At 36.1% G+C, this 22,176-nt stretch overlaps 3 protein-coding genes across 4 annotated transcripts; 2 read left to right on the top strand and 1 right to left on the bottom strand.

Moving 5' to 3' along the window:
• Positions 1-224: 224 nt before the first annotated feature.
• LOC105039570 (very-long-chain aldehyde decarbonylase GL1-1) lies at positions 225-7,371 on the top strand. 2 transcript variants are annotated; one of them, XM_010915761.3, is made up of 12 exons: positions 225-463; positions 564-784; positions 906-1,138; positions 1,294-1,513; positions 3,028-3,149; positions 4,898-5,154; positions 5,259-5,366; positions 6,103-6,175; positions 6,245-6,309; positions 6,477-6,587; positions 6,689-6,862; positions 7,058-7,371. In XM_010915761.3, exons 1-12 carry the CDS (start codon positions 413-415, stop codon positions 7,211-7,213), a joined length of 1,791 nt encoding a protein of 596 aa, XP_010914063.1. In that variant the 5' UTR covers positions 225-412; the 3' UTR covers positions 7,214-7,371. The 2 variants fall into 2 exon arrangements, with proteins under 2 accessions (XP_010914063.1, XP_010914062.1); XM_010915760.3 differs by having other exon boundaries at positions 6,103-6,309.
• Positions 7,372-9,695: 2,324 nt separating this feature from the next.
• On the top strand, positions 9,696-18,352 carry LOC109505494 (uncharacterized). The gene is given in 4 exon segments (XM_073248418.1): positions 9,696-10,026; positions 10,352-10,400; positions 18,030-18,083; positions 18,085-18,352. Coding segments are annotated over 4 exon segments (303 nt in total). The 5' UTR covers positions 9,696-9,845; the 3' UTR covers positions 18,104-18,352.
• A 954-nt stretch (positions 18,353-19,306) lies between these two features.
• Positions 19,307-21,749, bottom strand: LOC105039571 (transcription factor IBH1-like 1). The gene is made up of 2 exons (XM_073248416.1): positions 20,670-21,749; positions 19,307-20,435 (listed from the first exon to the last, which is right to left on the bottom strand). The coding sequence occupies exons 1-2, from the start codon at positions 21,212-21,214 to the stop codon at positions 20,396-20,398; spliced, it is 585 nt and encodes a 194-aa protein (XP_073104517.1). The 5' UTR covers positions 21,215-21,749; the 3' UTR covers positions 19,307-20,395.
• Positions 21,750-22,176: the final 427 nt, after the last annotated feature.

Below are 22,176 nucleotides of genomic sequence, written 5' to 3' on the forward strand. Positions count from 1 at the left end.
TGAAGCAAACATAGAGCAACGCAGATACATCGATTCGTGATTGGATCGGTCCATCAGCTTGAACAGTGGATCTGATGTGAAATTTTAAAAATTTCAGCATGCATAAATTGAATAGAATTTTTGAATTGGGCCCCATTTGACACCCGAGAGATGAGGGATTGAGATGGACCATAGGATATCTTGCAAGGCTTGCCTTCTCTACTTAACCCCTTTCCACCCCTCCTTTCTCACTCTCGGATGGAAGCCTAGTCTTCAACTCCTTATATATCACGCCAATTAGGTGTTACATTTGTTTATTCATTCTGCTGGACAAATTGTAAATGGGGAAAGGGCTGTGACCACCTGCCTCAAAGAGTAAGGAAAGCCCCAAAGAGTCCCGCAATCCCACTCCTTTTGTCTTCTAAGAAGAGAAATGGTTGCTCTCTTGTCTTCCTGGCCTTGGGACAACTTGGGGGTCTACAAGGCATGGATTCTCATCCCACCCCTCCCTTGTTTCCCAGTTCCCGGTTTAGCTCTTTTCTTTGTTGCTTTTGATTATCTTTATGCTTAAAATATTTTTGCAGTATCTACTGTATGGGCCACTGGTAGCCAAGGTCATCTACTCGAGTGCATGGGAGCAAGGCAAAGCAGACCAATGGTGCCTCCATATACTAATCCTCTGCGCCCTCAGAGGATCCATCCACCAGCTATGGAGCTCCTTTCACAACATGCTCTTCCTCACCAGAAGGCGCCGAGTTCTCAGCGATGGCGTCGACTTCAAACAAATCGACGAGGAGTGGGACTGGTATTCTTCAATGGATCACGATCCTCTATATAAGGAGTAACAAAATTTATTACAAAGTTCCGCTCTTGTACACTGATGACATGTGACATGTACTCTCTCTTTTTTTTTTTTTTTTTATCAGGGACAACTTTCTTATCCTTCAATCCTTCATTGGAGCCTTGGTTTATTATAGCTTTCTACCAATCAGAAAGCTGCCTCTATGGGATCCGAAGGGAGCCATCGTTGCTCTACTCCTCCATGTGGGGATCTCTGAGCCTCTGTTTTACTGGGTGCACAGAGCATTCCACACAGGCTACCTCTTCACTCGCTACCACTCTTTCCACCACTCCATTCCCGTGCCCCAGTCCTTCACAGGTTACAGATATCTAGTAAAAAGGCCTCAACTTTTTTTCTCTCTTCTCACCTCTCTCTCTCTCTCTCATCCTCACACAGACACGCATCCAAATATGATTAAATGGTGCTCAGCTGTTTGGTTTTGTCTGCAATGATGACTATCCTATGTGGTGCAGCTGGATATGGCACACCTTTGGAGCACCTCTTCTTGTGTGTGGTGATGGGTGTCCCCATCCTTGGAGCCTGCTTGCTGGGAACCGGCTCTGCTGGCTTGGTCTATGGCTATGTCTTGCTCTTTGATTTCTTAAGGTGCATGGGGCACAGCAATGTCGAGGTGCTCCCCCATGGGCTATTTGAGGCCCTCCCCTTCCTTAGACACCTCATCTACACCCCAACGTAAGTTTCTTCAACATACGGTCTTGATTGGTGGCATACTTGGATGGTTATCCACTTGATTCTTTCTCTAGATTTCTGCAATCCTGTGCACAAATGTGATAGAAGAAAGTAACTCCTCTTGGTGCTCCATGGATCATGCTTTTTTTCCTCCAAAGAAAAATAGGTCATGCTTTTGTCGGGGGGCTTCTGCTAAATAATCTCTTCCATGAAAATAATAATCACATCATTTTTATAGAAAAAATTATTGGTTGAATCAGATCCACCAGTAATTCATCGGTCCAAACACAATGAGATGTTTGCACACAAAGAAAAAAAAAAAAAGTTGGGAGTGAAAGAAGTACTGCAGCTATGTCTTTGTTCGAGTGATTCAAAGATGGATCTGATCTGATTAATAATTTCATCTCTGACAGTGGTTGGCATAGCGTTGTCTTGTTGGGTGAGGCTTAAATCTTTTCCTTTTATTCTTAGTTGTTCTTGATTTAATATGAGTGAGGCGGCTTGGGGGTAATTCTGGATTATAAAATATCCTTCTTGCAGAACTGTTTAGCACTAGTGGCTTTCAAGCCCTCAAGTCAAAATGGTTGGCTTATAATCTCCATTTAGGTCATTAGGCGTTGGCGCTTTTATTTTAGCACGGACAAGCCTGACGGACAATTATGGGCGAAGGGACATTTCTCAAGGATGCTCGATCCCATCCAGATCGTTGATATAACCATCAAGAGACAATTTACCCGCAATACGTTCTGGCTTTTGACCATCACAAGGGAGGAAAAGTGAAACTGCGAAAACTGACTTGTCCATCCTTGTATGGATTTTTTGATCAACGGAGTCAATGACTTCATCTGGCTGACAACTTAATCTTCCATACCATTTTCAGTTCCAGGGTGATTTCAAGACATGCATGGTTGAGGATAGTTGAATTTTAGAATAGGAATGAGAATAAAGGATTATAATTCCAATCAACTTAGGGGAGCCCTATTACTATTCTAATTATAGAGAATGGAAATGCTTCAATCTTCAAAATGCAACCCCAACTTTTTTGTGGTATTCAAATTTTATTCTAATTTCATTCCAATCACAGATCAAATATATCGGAGAATATCGTCATTTTGATTCTCATTCTCACTCATTTTGATTTCAATTTCGATTTCGATTCTATTCACGAACTAAACACGCCCTTAGACTATTTTACTTGAGTCAATTATTAGGATTTTTGAAGTGTTCCTATCCGATGTTGGTCTACTTGTCTTTTATAGTTAGATTAGACCCAATCCTACTTGTCTTTTATAGTTAGATTAGACCCAATCCGAATTGAAATGAATGGGTCATTGGCAAATTTTCTCTAGGGGTAACTCCCAAATGCTCATAGTTGGTTGTGCCCAAATCTCACGACACTTTATTAGCTAAATACCTCATCTTATAGCATAAAAACATCATATTATATGTTCTTGCTGCTGATTTCGAATGAATCTTCTACTACTTCTCAAGGAAGTATTAATAGTGTGTTAGTGCAGATACCATAGCCTTCACCACACGGAGAAGAACTCCAATTTTTGCCTTTTTATGCCTCTCTTTGATGTCTGGGGAGGGACAACCAATAGCAAGTCATGGGAGCTGCACAAAGAGATAAATGAAGGTACGTTCTGGTTGTTGTTAATGTTTTTTTGAGAAATTAGCTGCTGTTAACGTTGCTAACAAAAAAATAGAGGCCATAAACAGAAAATTTTAAAACTTTGAAATAAACAATTATCATAATTATTGAAAACTTTTTGGCCTTTACCATAAGTATATGTTGAAAAGGCTTCTATCTAGATGCATTAGAGATCCAAATTGACAGTTCTTCCTACTCTCTGCATTTTTTTTAAATTTTTTTTTTTTTTTTTGCGTAGCCCTTTAAATTGTTAAATGGTGACTAAAACTGTGGAAATATGTCATCCAAAATTTTGTCCCTTTTTCTCAAACAGAGCCAACAATTGGTAATGAAGCATGCATTGCCTCCTTAAACTGTTATACTAAAGTTACTGAAATATCTCATATCGAATTTGATAATTTGGTGCTTGCAATTAGTCATATATGTGAAACATAGATGGTAAATTACCTGGTGGCCGATGTCAAAAGTTTGGCGTTAAAATGAAATCCTGCTGGTCCATGGTCGAGTGCTAGGTTTTGTGAAACCACTGTACCCAAATGGGGTGGTCAACCCCATGATAGGATAGAAAAGATTTTCCATCAAAAAAAAAAAAAAAGGAAAGAAAAGGATAGGATAGAAAGAAGAGCTCATTTATCCGATGGCTCGAAGCCTAATATGTCAAATAAGAAAAAGATAGGATAGAAACGAGAACTCATTTAGCTCATAGCCTGGACATAGTCTGTCAAATAAGAATCTTTATACGGTATGAAATGGACCCCATGTTCTGGACGGATGAGAGATGAAGGCCATTAAATTTGATAGCTGGATTTCGTCCTTGTGAGATATTTTTCTATGGTTCATGAATCATGGCACCATGATAGAGCTTTTGTAAAATTGGTCATGGTACGGAGCTCATGCAGGCGGGAGGTGGAACAGGGAATGCATTCAATAAGTTTCGTGGGAGTTACAAGGTACTCATTCTCAAAAAAAAAAAAAAAAAAAAAAATTATTACAAGGTATTCTAATACAGATGGAGTCGCTTGGCATTTAGATGACCATGTATTTGGTGATGAAATTACAGTCTCATCTTAAGTCTCTTAAATCATGATGGCCCATTTATGCCACAATAGAAATGCTCCATGAAATTTTGATATTTTTTGGAGCTATTGTTCAGAAAGAATAGCAATTTACTCCATTTCATTGGATATCCCATATTATTGGGATGGATTTTACCAATCCACAATGAATTTGGGAAGTTAGAATAACGGTAAAATCTGTTCCGAATCCGGCCTAATATACATAATTCATTACAAATATCTTCTCCAAAACAAAAAAAAAAAATGTAAAAATAATTAATCCTTTGTAGCTTTATTCAATCTAATTTATTTGACTTGCTTCGGCTAACTCTATCCAACTCACCCTACCTCGAGACTCTAGCCAGTCTATCTCGCCCTAAGGTAAGCATGGGGCAAATTCGGACAATGGCCCATCCAACCGATTCCCGTCCCTAGTATTAATGGGACATCATGTAACTCTAGCAGCATCTTTCCGAATGAGATGGTTTAATAATTTGCATAGCATGAGATGTAACCCTTGACAGGATTATAAATATGAACAATAAAGAAAGATATGCTAGGTCCATAAATCCAGTCTAATATATTATGTCATGATGCATGAGAGCAGTGGATTCTTCCCACTGCTCTCCACACTTCTCTCAAAAAAAAAAAAAAAAAAAAAATGATGTCATGATGCAGGTAAGAATGATGAAGTTCCTGACTTCGTCTTCCTCGCCCATGTGGTGGACGTGTCCTCCTCCATCCACGTACCGTTTATTTGTCGCACCTTCGGCTCGATGCCGTACTCATTCAAGCCCTTCTTGTTGGTGATATGGCCTGCTGCATTCCTAACAATGCTCGTAATGTGGGCGTGGTCCAAAACCTTCTTGGTCTCCTTCTACAAGCTCCGTGGTCGGCTGCACCAAATCTGGGCGGTCCCACGGTATGGTTTCCAGGTCCGCTCTAATCCCAGCTCTCCCAGCGTAGTTAATTCCTAATTCTTTAACCAATTTGTAGTGTTAAGGCTGAATTGGGCTTGTATTGATCTGTCCGTTTGCAGTACTTCCTACCCTTTGCTAGAGATGGCATCAATGACCAGATTGAGCTGGCCATTCTGAGGGCTGATAAAATGGATGTCAAAGTCCTCAGCCTTGCAGCACTGAATAAGGTAAGCTTCCCTTTTTCTTATCTGTGTTTCCTTAGTTTGTTGGAGAGAAAGCGTCAGTGCCGGTTTGTAACTCCAGATGAAGACATTTGGGTGAGAGCCATGTGGTAGACACAAAGGTTTCAAATTCTGAGGGATGAGAATATCTCGGTTTTCCTGTGAAATGTGCTGCCATCTTATCTTATCTTGTTATGACACTTAGGACAGGAGATGTCTCAATATGTCACTGTAGATGCTCGGACAATGACAGAGTGGTCCTGCTCTAGTACACGGGATGGTACTTCATTCTAATGTCCGATGGAATATCCTGTCCGAATCTAAATCTTTGCCAGACAGCACATGGGGCTCTGGTGCATGCATTTAAATTTTCTGCCAAAATCCAAAGCCTTCATTTATCACCATCCACAACCCATCCTCACCAGCACAGGTCAAATGACCTACAGAAGGTGAATTGTGAACTTGAATAAAAGGTGAACACCTGTTAAAAGTTTGTTTCATGGTTAAGCCCACTGTATCTACTACTCCCACTTTGAAATAAACTAGATTTGAAACCAAGAAAAAGGTGTTGCGAACTCTGATACAAATTAGGTGATGAATTCATTGCTCAACCAAACTAACCAAACAAAGAGCTTGCTGATCTCTGAAGACTTCTAGTCATTGACGAATGCTTAATCATGTACTCGACAATCTAGATCAACCATGACAACTGATCCTTAACAATGGAGCAACTCTTTTTCAGAATGAAGCTCTCAATGGTGGTGGAACGCTGTTCGTGAGCAAACACCAACATCTCAAAGTGCGAGTCGTCCATGGTAACACCTTAACAGCCGCTGTCATCCTCAACGAGATCCATAAGGATGTAAAAGAGATCTTCTTAACAGGTGCCACATCCAAGCTAGGAAGGGCAATTGCATTATACCTATGTCGGAAAAGAATCCGAGTATTGGTAAGCTATTTGCATGGTAGCACCTTTGATCTCCCTCCTAAGCCTCCCGATCATAAGAGAGTTCCCGATAATTCAAGTATCTAGAGCTGAATTCCTTCTAAATTAAAGCTTTTGTTAGTGAAAGTTATGTATTTATTCAGAAGCATCAAACTTTGATTGCCTCACAGATGTTAACATTATCGGCGGAAAGATTTCAGAAAATTCAGAAGGAAGCCCCACCAGAGTGCCAACACTATCTTGTTCAAGTCACAAAATACCAAGCAGCACAAAGTTGTAAGGTATACTTAGTTGACTGGATATTTGTATAGGTCATGCTAAACTTGAATGGCTTATTTCAGAACCAGAGTATATGATTCATTGCCTTGGGTTCTGTCTGCAGACATGGATCGTTGGCAAGTGGTTATCACCATGGGAGCAGACGTGGGCACCTCCAGGTACGCAATTCCACCAGTTTGTGGTCCCTCCTATTATTGGCTTCAGAAGGGACTGCACCTATGGAAAGCTGGCTGCCATGAGGCTTCCTCAGGATGTACAAGGACTGGGAATGTGTGAGGTATAGCAGTTGTTTCATCACAATTCACAACTTCTCTTCCTTCAGTTCATTCATATGGTTGGAAGATTCCTAAATAAAATGAATCTTTTGATAAGGGGCAGATTCACATCCATGGATCAATTGAATTATTGATACACGAAGGTACTAATTAGAAAACTGACTGTGCTTGTTTACAACTGGGGATTAATGGAACAGTACACGATGGATCGAGGCGTCGTTCATGCCTGTCATGCCGGAGGTGTGGTGCATTTCTTGGAAGGATGGACCCATCACGAGGTCGGTGCGATTGATGTGGACCGGATCGATGTCGTGTGGAGAGCTGCTCTGAAGCATGGGCTCACACCTGCTTGATGTAGGATCCTTCAAACCAAGAAAAACGCCTACCTACATTTATGTTCCCTATGTTTCTTTATTCTCTCCTGATGTAACAGATTCATTGCAATTTATTTTTACATAATAAAAACATAAATGGTGATTTTTATTAAAGAAATCTAATCTTGTTGTGGCTCTCACCAAGTGTGGTTTATTTAAGCATGGCTAGGGCTTATATATATATATGTGTGTGTGTGTGTGTGTGTGTGTGTGTGTGTAAAGAGATGGAAAGGTGGTCAGGGACTAAGGGTGAGCGGGATGTTGGAGCTTATGATCTTATTTGATGCAAAAGAATCTCCCATTGGTTCCTTAGTTCAAGAAAAATCGAAGTGGTTAGGGTTTAGAATAGGGTATCAGCTTGGTCATGAGTATGCCATGTAGCACATGATTAAAAAAAGAAAAAACGGAGAGAGCAAAAGCAAAAAAAAAAGTAGTAAGCTAGGTGATGCAAGCAATACTTGATATTGCTGAAAGTCTTGGAGTTTTAGAATGTAGTGATATTGAAGAATTATTTATACTTGAAACTTCCTACGTGTATTGGCACAAGAGTCACAAATTGTAGAGTCCAAAATTGAAGTGACCTAATAGATTTGAAGCTAGGTGATGCAAGCAATACTTGATATTGCTGAAAGTCTTGGAGTTTTAGAATGTAGTGATATTGAAGAATTATGTATACTTGAAACTTCCTACATGTATTGGCACAAGAGTCACAAATTGTAGAGTCCAAAATCGAAGTGATGTAATAGATTTGGTTATCTAACAGTTAGAGAGGGTTCTTACATTTCAGGGTGTCAGGATTCACATATTAACTAATGACATAAAATTTATTCTCTACTTCTCAGGGAAATTCATTTTCATGCATTTAGTTAATTGTATACAAGATAATATAATCAAAATCCTCAAAAATTCTACCACTTCCACAGCTCTTCTATATTTTCCAACATTTTCATGCCTTTTCTGAATCATGCTATACAAAAGCACATTGTTTGTAGCCTAATGACAAAAAAAATTGGGGAAACTTTTGTTAATGAAAATGCTTCATATCTTTCCAAAATCTCTCTGAAATGGTTGCAACTTTTTTTTAAAAAAATGAACCTCAAGGATAAATTTGGTGATTTGGTTTCAAATTAACAAATTAAACACCAAGTATCATGCAAAACCAGAGTTACATCCTTTCTACAACGTTTGTTGAAAAACATATGACATTCTTTTAATAATTATATAACTTCAGCATACAATCAATTCACTTGAGAGTTTGCTCGGATATGGAAAGAAAAATCTGACCTTAGGTTCTTTTTGAAACATATAAATGTGCTTAATATGTCTAAATAAGAGAAGTGAATTTTGCATAAAAAATCCACTTAATTATTGATTTTACAAGAACAGATTAAATTTTGTAATTTTTATGCAAGATACATATTTATGGTTTCCTGCTTAACTTTGTTCCTAAATCTAAGTGAAAGGCAAGTCAGTTGATGAAGAAATTTAAAATTGCTAGATATATATTTACCGGATGCTTGATATAGAGATCTTGAACATCCAATATAAATTTGTTTAGACTATCCTTTTCATTATACTTCGCTCCAACGACAAAATCATTAACAAACTCTTAAATATTTATTATTTTGAAAATAAAAATATTTTTTTCTTACAAATTCAATAATTATGTAAAATTTTTATACAAATCCACTAAAGAAGATCCACTTATTATAAGTATCAGTCCATGAGTAATTCTTTGTACACCGCATGCGTTATAGAAAAAATGTATCGTCCCACCTGATTGGGCCATGTAGTCATCACTTTCCAACATACATTTAATATCTATAATTTTATTTTTTCATTTGAAATTTTGAAAAACGAAAATATCCATTCTCTTTTGAAAAAAATTATAATATTTTATTACCATATTATGACATCCTGTGGTTAAATTATGACTTCCTGTTCATAATTTGGTACAGGATGTCATAAAGAAGAGAGAAATATTTTTATCATTTAAAAATTTCATAAATTTTTAATAATTTATATGATTTTAAAAAAAAATTATAATTTTCTATATATAAAAAATCATAATTTAATTTATATAATTTTAAAAAAAATTATATTTTTCTATATATAGAAAATCATAATTTGATCATATGATGTCATGATCACAGAATATCATAATTTTTTTAAAATAAAAAAATATTTTTATCATTTAAAATTTTAAATAAAAAAATAAAATTATAAATATTAAATATATTATTAAATATATATTGAAAAATAATAATAATGTACTTCAATATATCAATATAATCGGATAATATATTTCATGTCAAATTTATTACATTGTACATCGTGCACAAAGATTTGGGCTCACATTCAATGCCAGCCCGCTGAGAGCCCAGTTTGCGAGTCGACCGTTAGATCACACGTGGACCAGACCTTCACCGCCTCAACCGCTTCTCTCTCTAATGCATACCCAAATTGCCGTAATCGCCACTTCGTCTGGTCCCCGTGAAGCTCGCTCGGCTTCCCCCCGCCACTCACCCTACCCCTACGCCTCTTCCGAGAACTCCAAGAAGGACCGTCTAGGGTTTCGGAGGTGTTGATCGAGATCGAGAGAGAGCGAGCGATGGAGAAGGAGGGAGGACTTGGTGTTCGAAGGAAGCCGACGAAGAGGAGAAGCAGCAGAGGATTCGCGAAGGCGGTGAAGGATTACCTAGTCTCCGATTCCTACATGTACGCCGCTCTGATCGATTCGCCGACGTCGGATTCTCCCCCTTTACCGGACGTCCGCTCTCCTCCTACTGCAGGTAAGATCCCTTTGCTTAGTTTCTTGGGTTTCCTGCTTTATAGTTGCTACCTTGACGTGGGTTTCTTGAGGTTTCTCGGGAATAAAGTTTCAAACCACAAAAGTTTATCTTCTTGGTTCGTTTTATTTTCTTCAATCTTTAGATTCTGTGAGAGAGTGGATTAATAATTGTAGATTGTTTAGAAGGTAATTCAGTCGCGATAAGAATGATGGAAATATAATTTCCTTTTCTGGTTGTTCCATTTTTGACTGATTAGCTGATTTGTGGATATTTTTGTTTAAAGAAAAGGTGAGCTGATAATGGGGAGATTTCTTGTTGGTCGAAGGTCAGAGGGCTTACGGTGCATTGTGTGAAACTTATTTGAGATATAAAAGGTTAGACCACTTTTTCTTGATTTCTTGAATTTCTTGCATCAAATTTTTTGATCTTGAGATGCGTTTTTAACCATAGATCTGAAAAATACGAAAGTTATCATTTTTTTTTCTCCTTTTCTTCTTTAGTTTTCAGTTTTGGATGAATGGAAGATGAAGAATGCTTATGTTTGCTGAAAAGAATTCAGCATGTGATGGATGTGGAATTATGGAATTTTAAATATTGTGATTTTCCCATAGTTTATTTGGTAGTGAGTGATTTTTAGTTGGAAGTGTTGGGGTGATTTAGTTGGACCACAATGAACTTGTGGTGCCTTGTACGTGGGATGGAACCACATATATAGTGTTCTAATGTGACCTGGGAATGGATCTGAACACATGGGAAAAGGAAAAGGTGATGTCCATGGTTGGAAAATTTGTCACATACATAGGGCCTGTTTGGATAATCATGCGCAATCCGGTGGGATTAGTGGGATAGGTAACCTCAAATCAGAGAGGAGAGGGCAGGGGAGAAGGGAGAAAGTGAGAGGGCAAGGGTCGGCAGGGAGAAGGGTGATTTCTAGTTGGAAGCACCATATCGCTCTATTTCCAATCAATCATAAATTTGTATTGAACAAGCACTACTAGCTCAATTTGCGGCTTCTATCTGCTCTATCAATCTACTGTACTTGTCTAAAGTCAATATGTCTATGTATTTAGGGACATCTTGTTGCATTTTGTCCATGTTGATTTCCATTTCTTAGGAGTTTTGTGACTGATTAATACTGCTTAAACCACTTATCAAACACTACATCTTGTTCCTTGTTGCTCTTATTCCATTTTTGGATTGTAGGCAAAACAAAACCACAGTTCCTTCTATTAGAATCTAGCTCTCACTCTTACTCCCATGTTCTGAGGTCCATATCAACATGCCTTGGACTTTCTTTTGCTATCAAATATCATTAGCAATCATCAAGGTTTCAAATACTAGTACCTAATCTTGTACCAGTTTTTTGATGGAAGGATATAATACCATATCAACACATCGTATGGTATTGCATTCCATGCTGATATCGTGTATCAGTGCTACGGTTCATACCATTCCATTCTTGTCCTATTTGAAACCATAGTTATCATCTCATGGTAACATAAAAGTTTGAGATTACTAGATTTAATGTCAGCATAAGAGATAGAAAATTGTTGAAAATAGGTTTTGATTTTGGTGAAGATTTAGCTTTAATTTTGCAATTTTATCTAGTATGGTTTTTAGAATCCTAAAAATCCTTTTATTGGATGGTGACAAACCTTAAGGCAAGTCTTAGATCATATCTATAGAGGATAGCTTAAACTACTTATGCAATAGAGATTTTAATTGATTTAGAGCTCTTCAAGCAGGCACGTTTGGACTCATAGGATCATTATAAGCTAGCTAAAGTCATTTTATTTTTTTTAATTAGGATATGATAGTGAGAAATTTGCATGGTTTTGGACATCTTTTGGACAAAATTATATTCTTTTTGGTGAATTTTCATTCTCTTTTCTCTTCTATTCCATTTCCTTATCTTCATACTCTTACAATTCATGTACTTATAATCTTTGAATTTTGATCTTATTAAGTACATTCAATACATTCTTAATGAATTTTCTTGAATAAAAGATCCTCCAGTTTTTTCATGAAGCTTATGCAAACCCAAAGCATTCAGGAGTTGAAGGATGAAAAGACATACCATGCATAGCAGGTTGTATCGCTAGTTGACACTGGAAGGATCAACTAAGTGCTAAGGACAACTTGAGTTGTTGTTATGAGTAGACACTCAAGATGGTGCAGGATGCAGATTTCGTAATTCATAGGCTTGTATGATGGCTTGAAAGAGATAAGTACTAGATCTTTTTGAGAACAATAAATCAGTATACATTAGTGATCAGTGGGAATTTATTTGTTGAATATTATATCTTCTAATAATTTTCTTGGTTTTATAGCTGTCTTGTCTTGGAGGACATTTTTGCTTATGGTGCTTGACAAACTTGTTCTGTATATGGTCAAGTGAAAAACTATCACTTTGCACATGATGAGCATGACCTTAAAAATATTTTGCATGAATGTGCTAAGTTCATACAATATTGGAGATCACATTACATGAACACATGAAGCCTATAAAGATTCTGCTTTCCTTTTTCATTTGGCTTTTTCTCTCTATCTCTCTCAATCTCCGTGTGTGTGTGTGTGTGTGCGCGCGCGCATGCGTGTGCGCACGTGTGTGTCTAGTGTGCTTGGCTGCTCACGGTATAATGTTTTGATACCAAAGAGCATAAGATATCTCTTGCGTATGAACATTTTGATTTTCAAAATCCTTCAACTTTGTCTTTCCCCCATAAATTTAGAATCTTAAACAAAAACTTGTATATTCAAGTCCTAAAATCTATATTTATCCATGGTCTGGTAAGACCCCAACTTTTTTTAAAAAATAATTTAAAAGAAAGTGTTTAGAATCTGAAGAAATAATCGGATGTGAATTGTGATCTTTAACTGCCAGAATTTTTTGGGCGAGCGTTGTCATCCAAATTATATAGCATCGATGTGAATGTTCCTCTTTGTATCCAGATTTGAAGTTTAATTCAAAGTGGCAGAACTGGAACTTGGTTTTTGACTCACAACTGAATGGAAACTAGGGTTGACTTTGCAGTTTTGTCGAATACTAATTTACTGTTAGTATCTTATTATTTCTTTAAATGGTAGGAAGCATTTTCCTTGGGCTAAATTTTCTTTGGGCTAAATTTTCTTCTGTTAGTTTTATGTATGGTTTGAAGCACTTTGATGACAGATCACAAGATCAATGAAAATGGAAATAAATTTTCTAATATAAGTTTGTTTATCCTATAGGTTAAATTTCATAGACATTTTTGTTATCAGATGCCAGATTATTAATGATAATATGCACTCTAAGAAAGACATTGTGCACATCCTACTTTGTAAAGAAACTGTGGTACAAGGTGGAACTACCAAAATAACATATTATCAGGTCCAGAAAATATAATATGACTTGATGTCTTGTGTAATTCATAACACTTGGCTGATTTTTTCTTCATAAATTTATATTTTCTTAATTATGGATTCATGATTTTTTTTTACACAGTATATTATAGCTTGAGTACTTTTCTGAATTCAACTGACAAAAAAGAAAAAAGACAATATATCCACCCATCTCAAATCCCTATGCCACAGGCAGCATTCACGCTCCTCTCTTATTCTCTCTCATTCTTCCATCATTTTGTTCCCTTTAATCCCAGCTTTATAATCTTAAGCTCAGTGGTCTCATACTTCTTTTTAAGTTTTTTATTTTTAAAAAATTTTGTCCCTTTTGATGCACATGTTTTATTTTACTCTTTTTTAATTTCAAATTTTAGTTTATTTACAAAGTTTTAATTTAATGAATTTATATAATTTATTTCTTATATTTTATGTTTCTGGTTTATTTTTCATCTTTTTTTTTTATTTTTTAGATACTTGTTGCATTTCTTTTTTCATTGTTTTCATATTCTCTTATTTTCTATTTTGTAATTTCTATAAACATTTTTGTTCACATGTATTGTATGGTAGTCTTGTTTTTGTGTCCTGCTTTGTGTTTCTTGATTTGTATTTTTCTCTGTCTTTTTTTGATGCATATGATTTATTTTGCCCTATTTTGTAGTCTTGTTTATATCTTTTTTGTATGTTTAAATCTAGCAAAATATGTTGGGATTCTAGAAAAAGAGATTTAAATCTTGTGTCTTGTTTCAGTTTATCCACAGTGTTTTAGTTTTCTGAATTTGTATATTTTTATTTTCTATATTTTACATTTATGGTTTATTTTGCATCTTAATTTTTCTTTTTGTATTTTTTGATATACCTCTATTTATTTTTTCATTGTTTTGATATTATTTTATTTTCTGTTTTGTAATTTATATGATATTTTGTCCATATATATTGTCTGCCAGAAACATCATATTCTTGTTTTCATGTCTTATTTTATGTTTCTTAATTTGTATTTTTCTTCCATGTTTTTAATATTTGCTTTTATTTTTTTGCATATTTTTCATTGTTTGCAATCGATTCGTTCTATTCAATTTTTCTACATATTTTGCATTTTTTTATTTTAAATTTTTAACTTTTTATGTGTTGTTTTTTGTTTTATTTTTGAATGTTTTTATCTGTTTATATTTTTTATATTTTAATTTTTCTTTCAGTTTCCTTTTCTATTCTTTCTTTTATTAATATTGTTGAATTAATCTCCTTTTTCTTTTTTTGTCTTCTATTTTATCATCTACTCATGTTTTATTGGTGGCTTTACTGCATTTTGCTCATGGTTTCTGATTTATATATTTTTGGCTTATACTTTTCTCTTTTGCATGTTAAGCTTTGAATATTTTTGTTTGCCTTTGTAGTTTTGTATTTTTATCCCACTTTCTAGTTTTCCTCTTTCTATTTTTGTGTTTTGTTCTCCATTTTTTCCTTTTTTTTTTTTGATGTTTTATCATATTCTTAGTTTAATCTATCATTTTTTTAAGTAAACTTGTTATTTGATGCTTTGTTATATTTTAGTTGTTTGTTTTTTCACCTCTTTTTAGTTTTCCTCTACCTATTTTTTTGCCTGTTCTCCATTTTTTTCCCTTTTTTTTTTTTTGATGTTTTGTCATATTTTCAGTTTAACCTATCATATTTTAAATAAACTTGTTATTTGATGTTATATTTTAGATGTTTGTTTTTGCACACTCTGTTTCAGGTTTTCATTGATATAGAATTTTAGAATTCTAGTTTTTGTTGTTTGTTCATGTGATTTTGTAATATTTTCTAGTTTTCTCTGCTACTTTTGTGATATTTACATATTAATCTACTTTTTGTTTATATATTTTTATTTTGTTTTCATTATGATCTTTTTTGTATTTTTACTTTTAAAATATATGCATATAATTTTTAGATTATTTTTTTCTGTTATCTGGTTTGCACAATTTTTGTTTTTATATTTCTTACTTTTTATTTCCTGCATTAAATTTTAGTTTTTTCTGTTTTTTCTTTTTTTTTTCCTTTTTTCATGCTGATCTGTTAGTATTCCTCTTCTAAAATTTGTTCTTTCAGTTCTGCATATTAGCTTTTATTTTTATTTTGATTTGTCTTTTTAATTTGTTATTTATATTTAGTTTATTTAGTTTATTTTATTTTTAATTTTATTCTTATGTATTTTGTGTAGAGACTATTCCATTTGTCAAAAATAAAATATTTAAAAAAAAGATTATAGCCATGTTTTTCTGTCTTTCTGAAATGTGCATTGGACTTGCCTATTTGCCAGTACCTCCAAAATAAAATGTTATCACACCTAAGTAACTTCAGCAGATCCATGAGTTTACTTCTTTTAGTTTTGTTGAGTTCACCCACAATTTGAAGTGTTGTGTCTAGTTGACCAATTTTTGATGCGGCCATTTCTCAATTTGCCCAAGTTTTAGTATGTTCAGCTATTTTTGACCATAACTAACTGGTTTCGCCTATGTTGGTGGTCCAGTTGAAACTGACTTGTTTTGGTCATATCTAACATGAGCCTAAACGCTTTCTCTTGAATATTTGTTTTTAGGTTTTCTGACATCACCTTTTTCTGGGTTCAATTTGCTTGTGAGTGATATGTTGCGACTCTCGAAAGTGTTTTTACAGGATTTAAACTCATTTTTTTGCTTTTTGAGTAGATTTGGTAGCATGTAGATTTTGTTGCATTCAAGGAAAATGTAAACTTTTTATGTTATATAAGTTTCGGATTTGTACAAACTTTTAGGGATCACGATGCTTACAACTTCCTAAGTTACTGATTTGGTGCTTCTGTAATTATTCTGTTGAAAGTTCTATACCTGTGCACTGCATCCTTATACCAATAATACCTCCAAATTCTGCACCTCATCCAGTTCATGGACCAGTCCACTACTTATTAAGGAGTAGATATCAGAAAATTAATTTCTTTTATAGTGTCTTGTAATATCTACAGACAACCAACCCTACCTCAAGTTTCAAATCCATGGCTTTTTAGAGTGATGGAGGGAAAGAAAGAATTAAAAGAGTAAAAGAAAAAACATCTTAGAAAGTAGGATATGCATGGTATGATCATTTAAAAAATGTATATTATAGATATTTATTGTGGAGTTAAAAAGGATAACTTTTTCTTTTTCCCTAACTAGAGAATTTCTGATCTATTGGGACGATCTATGATACATGTATTTGTATCAACTATAGGAATTAGATATACTAGTTGCACAGTGAACTTTGTGAGCGATGGAGTAATATGAAGTTTATCACCCTGTCACTTTGTTGATGTACAGTAACTATATTGATTTTTTGGTAAACTAGTATAAAGGCATGTGCAAATGCATACTTGGAGGAAAGGAAAAGGAAGTTATGATTAGTCAACAATTTGGATCACTTTGGAGGAATAGAATTTGGAAAGATATGATGATCAGACCATAGAGATAAATATTGAGGTATTAAGTAACTGGGAATTGTTTATCAAATATTTACATTAATATGCCATTGAAATAAATTTCTTCGAATGCCTTACTCATGACATCTCAGTAGAATAATTGATAGATTGATGGTATCAACTCACTCTTTTTAATATATTACAGATCATGCATACTTAGAAAGTGTATTGCAGTGGTTCTTGTTATGAGCAAAACAGATAGTTGTTAGCATCTCACTAACTGAAAGTAGTCAATTTTGAGGAGATGTTACCTTCTAAGAAGTTCTTGTCAGACTTTGCTTGCTGGAAGAGGCACTTTCTGGTGGTGGTTGTCTGCCACAAATTGTCCTGCTACTTTGTATCATTCATTGAGTCATGATGAGTTTTAAAGCTGAGAAACATTTGAATACTTTGTTTTTCATCCCCAGGTTGCTTTGCTTATTCATTCTATGAAATTTAAGTGCCTGTTGGCACATAAACAGTGTGTGTTTTAGTGATCTCAGCAACAGAACTGGTAACCTACAACTAGTAACACCCCATTGTCTATCATGTTGCATGACTCAATTATGTTTTAGTGTATCCGAAATGGTGAGGATGTATGGTCCATGAATATTTCCCCTCCTTGAATATTTCTCACCAGATGGAAAACAGTTTAATCCAGTGTCTCTTGTCAACAAACAACTTCCAAACTTCAACTTGAGTTCTGATGCTGCAATCTGATCTTCAACCAAGGGCTCTGTGTCCCCAGCTGTTTCTGACAATTTGGTGTACTCTTCAACCAATTGATCTCTGTATGTACTGTAGCATTTAACTCCTGCACAGAGAACCACTTTTAACATATAATGGCTCAAATTATATCAAGTTATCCATTCTGGACTTCATTATGTGTGTCATATCTTTGCCATATGTCACTATTTGATATTGTATTTCATTGCATTTCCCTGTAGTCAGAATTGTATCTCAATGCTTTAGGCAATTTTACTTGTGGGCTTTCATAACATGTCAATCTTCTCTTGCACCCTCTTCTGCAGGATAATGTTAACTTGTTCAATCACTGACCTCTTCTTAAAAGTAATGATGTTAGTTTTATATATTTATTCCTGGCCTTGTTGGATATAATTTAGTTTGGCAGAGAGTCCTCCGGTGCTAAATACTGTAGTCAATACTTTCTTTTTAACAGACCAAATGGTGCCTATGGTGCAGTTGCAGAAGCCGCTGGTGAAGTGATTTTTTGCTCTGTGTTGGGAGACTTGAGCATTGGTGTGTTTACCATAGCATCAGAGTACATCTTTTCCAGTTGTTGTGTCTTCTAATTTGTTTGTCTACCTGTTTCTTGTTGCCCTTGTTGCTGTTACTTTTGTTTTGCTATTGATTTTGATTGTTGTGATGTTACAGCTGAATTTCCTCTCAAACTATCTATATGGATGGGTTGGTCTATGGACCATCCTCTGCATTTTAGTTTTACTAGCTAATGAAATTAGGAAGGTGCTTCTTCTGTAGCCATGGTATTTGTCTCTGTCCTTGTTTGGTTCTATGCATTTATGATTGTTAACATCATGACTGAGACATGCCTTATCTTGTAAGACATTATTAGGACATGCCAACGTATACTGAGGAAAATAGGTGCAAACTGTCGCTTCCTTTTATTTGGTATTTTTTTTCCTTCTGCCAGTCAATTATTATTTGTTGGATTTTGCAACTATGAACAACATAAAAACGAGACCATGCTAACATGTCTTGTGGCATCTATTTTGGGTTGGCCATGAATTCTACCTTTGCACGTCTTTTAAAGAGTAGGATCACTCTTTATGTGAAGCCTTTTCATTTCCTTGAACAATTCTTAGGCCTACTTTTTTCTCATTTCCAAGGGGTTAGCTGGAAACCAAAGCTTTTAGCTCTTTAACTGTGAATTTTATTGTCACTTCAATTGGATGTGCCCAAATTTCTGATCTATCAGGCCACCTTTCATGCTCTTTACTAATGCTATGTTTCCAACTAGTGTAATGCGCTTTCATGAACATCTTCATCTCTCTTACAGTGATCTTTTATGCACAGGTTTTCTTGATTCCTAATTGAGTTACCCTTTTCTGTAGAACATTAATGTTCGCTGATGGGCTTTTTGAATGGGATAATTGCTTAGTGTGTTTCTATAGCATCTTTCATTATATGGTAGTCTCAGTTGCATGAGAGGAATGGAAAGCCAATAATTGCATATATTTTTGTTTTCAAGGCCTGAGCTTGGCTTGGAAAACATGTCTTGATTTTAGTCAAGCACCTACAACAGGCTAAATGTGGGCAAACAGAGGTCGTGTCCCCTGTTCAGGGCTTCAGTCTTAATCATACCTTTGATGGTCCATGTGGTCCTATAAGAATTACTTCATGAGAGTTGTGAAAGAATGTGATCTGAGGTTCATAATGCTGTATGATTATCATTCTTATCATGCATCTTATGGCAGATTGCAATACTCAATCAGATTATGCGGCCATCGACCCTGAGCGGGGATGATGCTCAATCCCAGCTGCTACATGGGATGAACACCTTTGCATCGAATGTTGGCAGGATCTTGACATTCAATCATACAATTTAACTTAACCATCGTTAGTATATGACCCACTCATATGGAACAAGTAGTTTCAATCTTTTTGATGTGATTTATTTTACTCAACCTTTAGTGTCAGTGACAACATGAGATAACTTCTCAAATTTAATCGTGTGATAGCTGAACTACCTGGTACATTATCAGGATACTATTCATCAATCGCTGTTCACTAATCGTGCATTGATGCAGTCATGCGAGAAGCACTGCTTATACCAGGAGTCAATGAGCCTGTACTAGTTCCACTGGTCCCTTCATTTGATAGACCCCTAATTAAAACTATTTGGTGCAAACAGTTAATTGATGTTTATAGCTCCCAGGCATCACGTCTGATTGTATCTTCTCTGTACATATGTTCCTAAGGTGTTCTGGAGAGATTTTCTTGCTTCATTCCATTGGATTTTGCTTATAGATACTCATACGTTTCTGTTTCTGAGGAATCATACTTTCATACAGTTCATACGGTTCATAGATGTTTACAGTTCCATGGCATTACATCTGATAGTATCTTCTTCATCATACACGTGTTATTACACAGTAAAATGCCTAAGGTTTTCAGGAGAGATTTTAATGTTATAGATACTCCGATGCACTTCTTTATCCAAGGAATTATACTTTATACATTTCATACACGATCTTCCTATTTTTAGGGCATCAAGATAGTCTATGGACTTTCTGAAGCCTATAACCACCTTTCTTCGGAGCTCTCTCTCTCTCTCTCTCTCTCTCTCTCTCTCTCTCTACAGTTTAATGATATGTGCAGCCAATATTCATGCTCGCCATCATACATAAATATTCTCCATACTTTCATAATATGTAGCAGAGGAGAAATCTTACTGCTTCAACAATCACAGTACTTTCCATGTCTATATCGTGCATGCTCTTGAAGTCTTTGATGACAGAATTCTGCTCAGAGGCACCTTAACTCCCCATACTTTGTACTTGTTTGTCAAAATAGGAATTCTCCACTTTCTCCCTTGTTGCATAAGCTATGTAACAAAACATAGAAATAAATGTGTCAATAAAACGATTAATAAATAAAATACATTAGAAGACGTAAATCTAGTATTGACTTCTAATACAAGTCCCGGGCTTATCATCAGATTTTAAGTTCGAAAATTTTGAAAGGCTATACGCCAAAAAGACCGAGGATCTTTGTGCACGAGCAATGGGATCTCAGTGGGATCGGGATGGGAGAGGGATTCACATTTTGACCAACTTACTTGGGATTTGGAACATCGAGGGCCTTGACAAGGAGATGCATTAGATCAACCTGAGCTCGAAGGGAGATGACATAGTCTAGGGTTTCCTCCAACAAAGAGGAGTCGTCCAAGTGCTCGCCTCCTGGCACAAGGCGTTTGAGCACTTTGGTCCTCGTCACGGCAGCCCCAGCACGAACACTTGCTGCGTTTACACCTCGCAATTGACGTGCACCCTTCTTTATTCTAGAGTGCATCTTGAAGCTTCTTTGCAAGATCTTCTTGGCTCTAGGCATCTTCCATGAGAGGCATGGCTTGGTTAGCCTCTCATATTCACGACCCAGGATGCTCCTTAGTAGGGTCCTGTTCTCAGTTTTCTTTGAGAGGTTCATGATGAGCGCATGGCTCCACTTCGCACCATCTTTAGCGAATGCCATGGCAACGTCAGCCGTGAGCTTGATGGCTCTCTTCCTCTGCAGGAAGCTCATGTTCTTGGATGCAACTCCATTTTGGAGTCCCAACAACATGTGTTTCAGGAAGATTTCTGTGAATGAGTTAGAGGCATGCATGGTTCCTGAATGGATAAAGTGAGAAAGCGCGCGATGCTATATGGTCGTTTATGGAGGGACGGAAGAAAGAAACTATACTGGGAACTTGGAAGGATTTCTGAAGTTGGTTCTCCTTGAAGACATGGTATGTCACCTTATACCACCTCTCTCTCTCTCTCCCCCCCCTGTTGGATTATTTGCCAGGTTTCTATGATATGTAGACTGCACAGTGGGGGTGGGATACTGTGAGACAGCTTTAGTATATTGTAACAATAACTTCCTATACTGACCCGTTGGATTGAAGTGAGGATATACGTACGTAATAGGTGGTGCTCAAGCACCGAACACCTTCTGATTCAGTAGGGCCTCATTGAGAGATGCATGCTTGCTAGTCCATGTGAGAGAGGGTTTGGCATTCTTGTGGACATACTAAGGCCATGAGATCATGTTGGAGAGTAGGAAGTGTGCTTAGTCCTACGAACGTATATACGAGGCAGCAAGGAAAAGAAACCAGAGGAAAAGAGAGTTGAAGCTTAAAGGAAAAGATTGTACTCATAGCAAGTGATGTCTAGAAAAGCAATATATAGGGTGATAGGCCCTTGTGGCAAGAAACATACCACATGCATGCACATGGTGCCCTGGGCCCACCTCTACAAACCGCACCAAAAAAACCAACAGCATTCTATTGTAAATATACATGAGTGCACAGCCTTAAGTTTGTCATTTAATTAGGTGCACTTGGAAAAAACCAGGATCAGATAGAGAGGGTGTGAGAAGAAATAAACGCAGGTAATTGAAGTAAGTGTTTTTTTTTTTTCCCCTTTTCCTTGGGGGAGAAAATGGTGTTTGATATTTTTTTCTTCTGTTCACTTTCTTTTTATTTATAAATGTGGTTGTCGGAAAAGAGCTGGATCTGGAAAACATAGATAGGCGTGTGATCTTTTCCCCTTCCCTCTTCAGCTTAGAGGAAAGATTTATGATCT

The sequence above is a fragment of the Elaeis guineensis genome, chromosome 1 (genome assembly GCF_000442705.2).
Source record: "Elaeis guineensis isolate ETL-2024a chromosome 1, EG11, whole genome shotgun sequence".
Lineage (NCBI taxonomy): Eukaryota > Viridiplantae > Streptophyta > Magnoliopsida > Arecales > Arecaceae > Elaeis > Elaeis guineensis.

What these genes read in the sequence shown, in the direction of transcription:
- LOC105039570 (XM_010915760.3), top strand. Translation starts at nt 413, where the DNA reads ATGGTTGCTCTCTTGTCTTCCTGGCCTTGGGACAACTTGGGGGTCTAC. An exon ending in ATCGACGAGGAGTGGGACTG is followed by an intron (nt 785 to 905) that starts GTATTCTTCAAT and finishes TTTTTTTATCAG; the next exon opens with GGACAACTTTCTTATCCTTC. An exon ending in CGTGCCCCAGTCCTTCACAG is followed by an intron (nt 1,139 to 1,293) that starts GTTACAGATATC and finishes TATGTGGTGCAG; the next exon opens with CTGGATATGGCACACCTTTG.
- LOC105039571 (XM_073248416.1), bottom strand. Translation starts at nt 21,214, where the DNA reads ATGCATGCCTCTAACTCATTCACAGAAATCTTCCTGAAACACATGTTG. An exon ending in CTCGATGTTCCAAATCCCAA is followed by an intron (nt 20,436 to 20,669) that starts GTAAGTTGGTCA and finishes TTTGTTACATAG; the next exon opens with CTTATGCAACAAGGGAGAAA.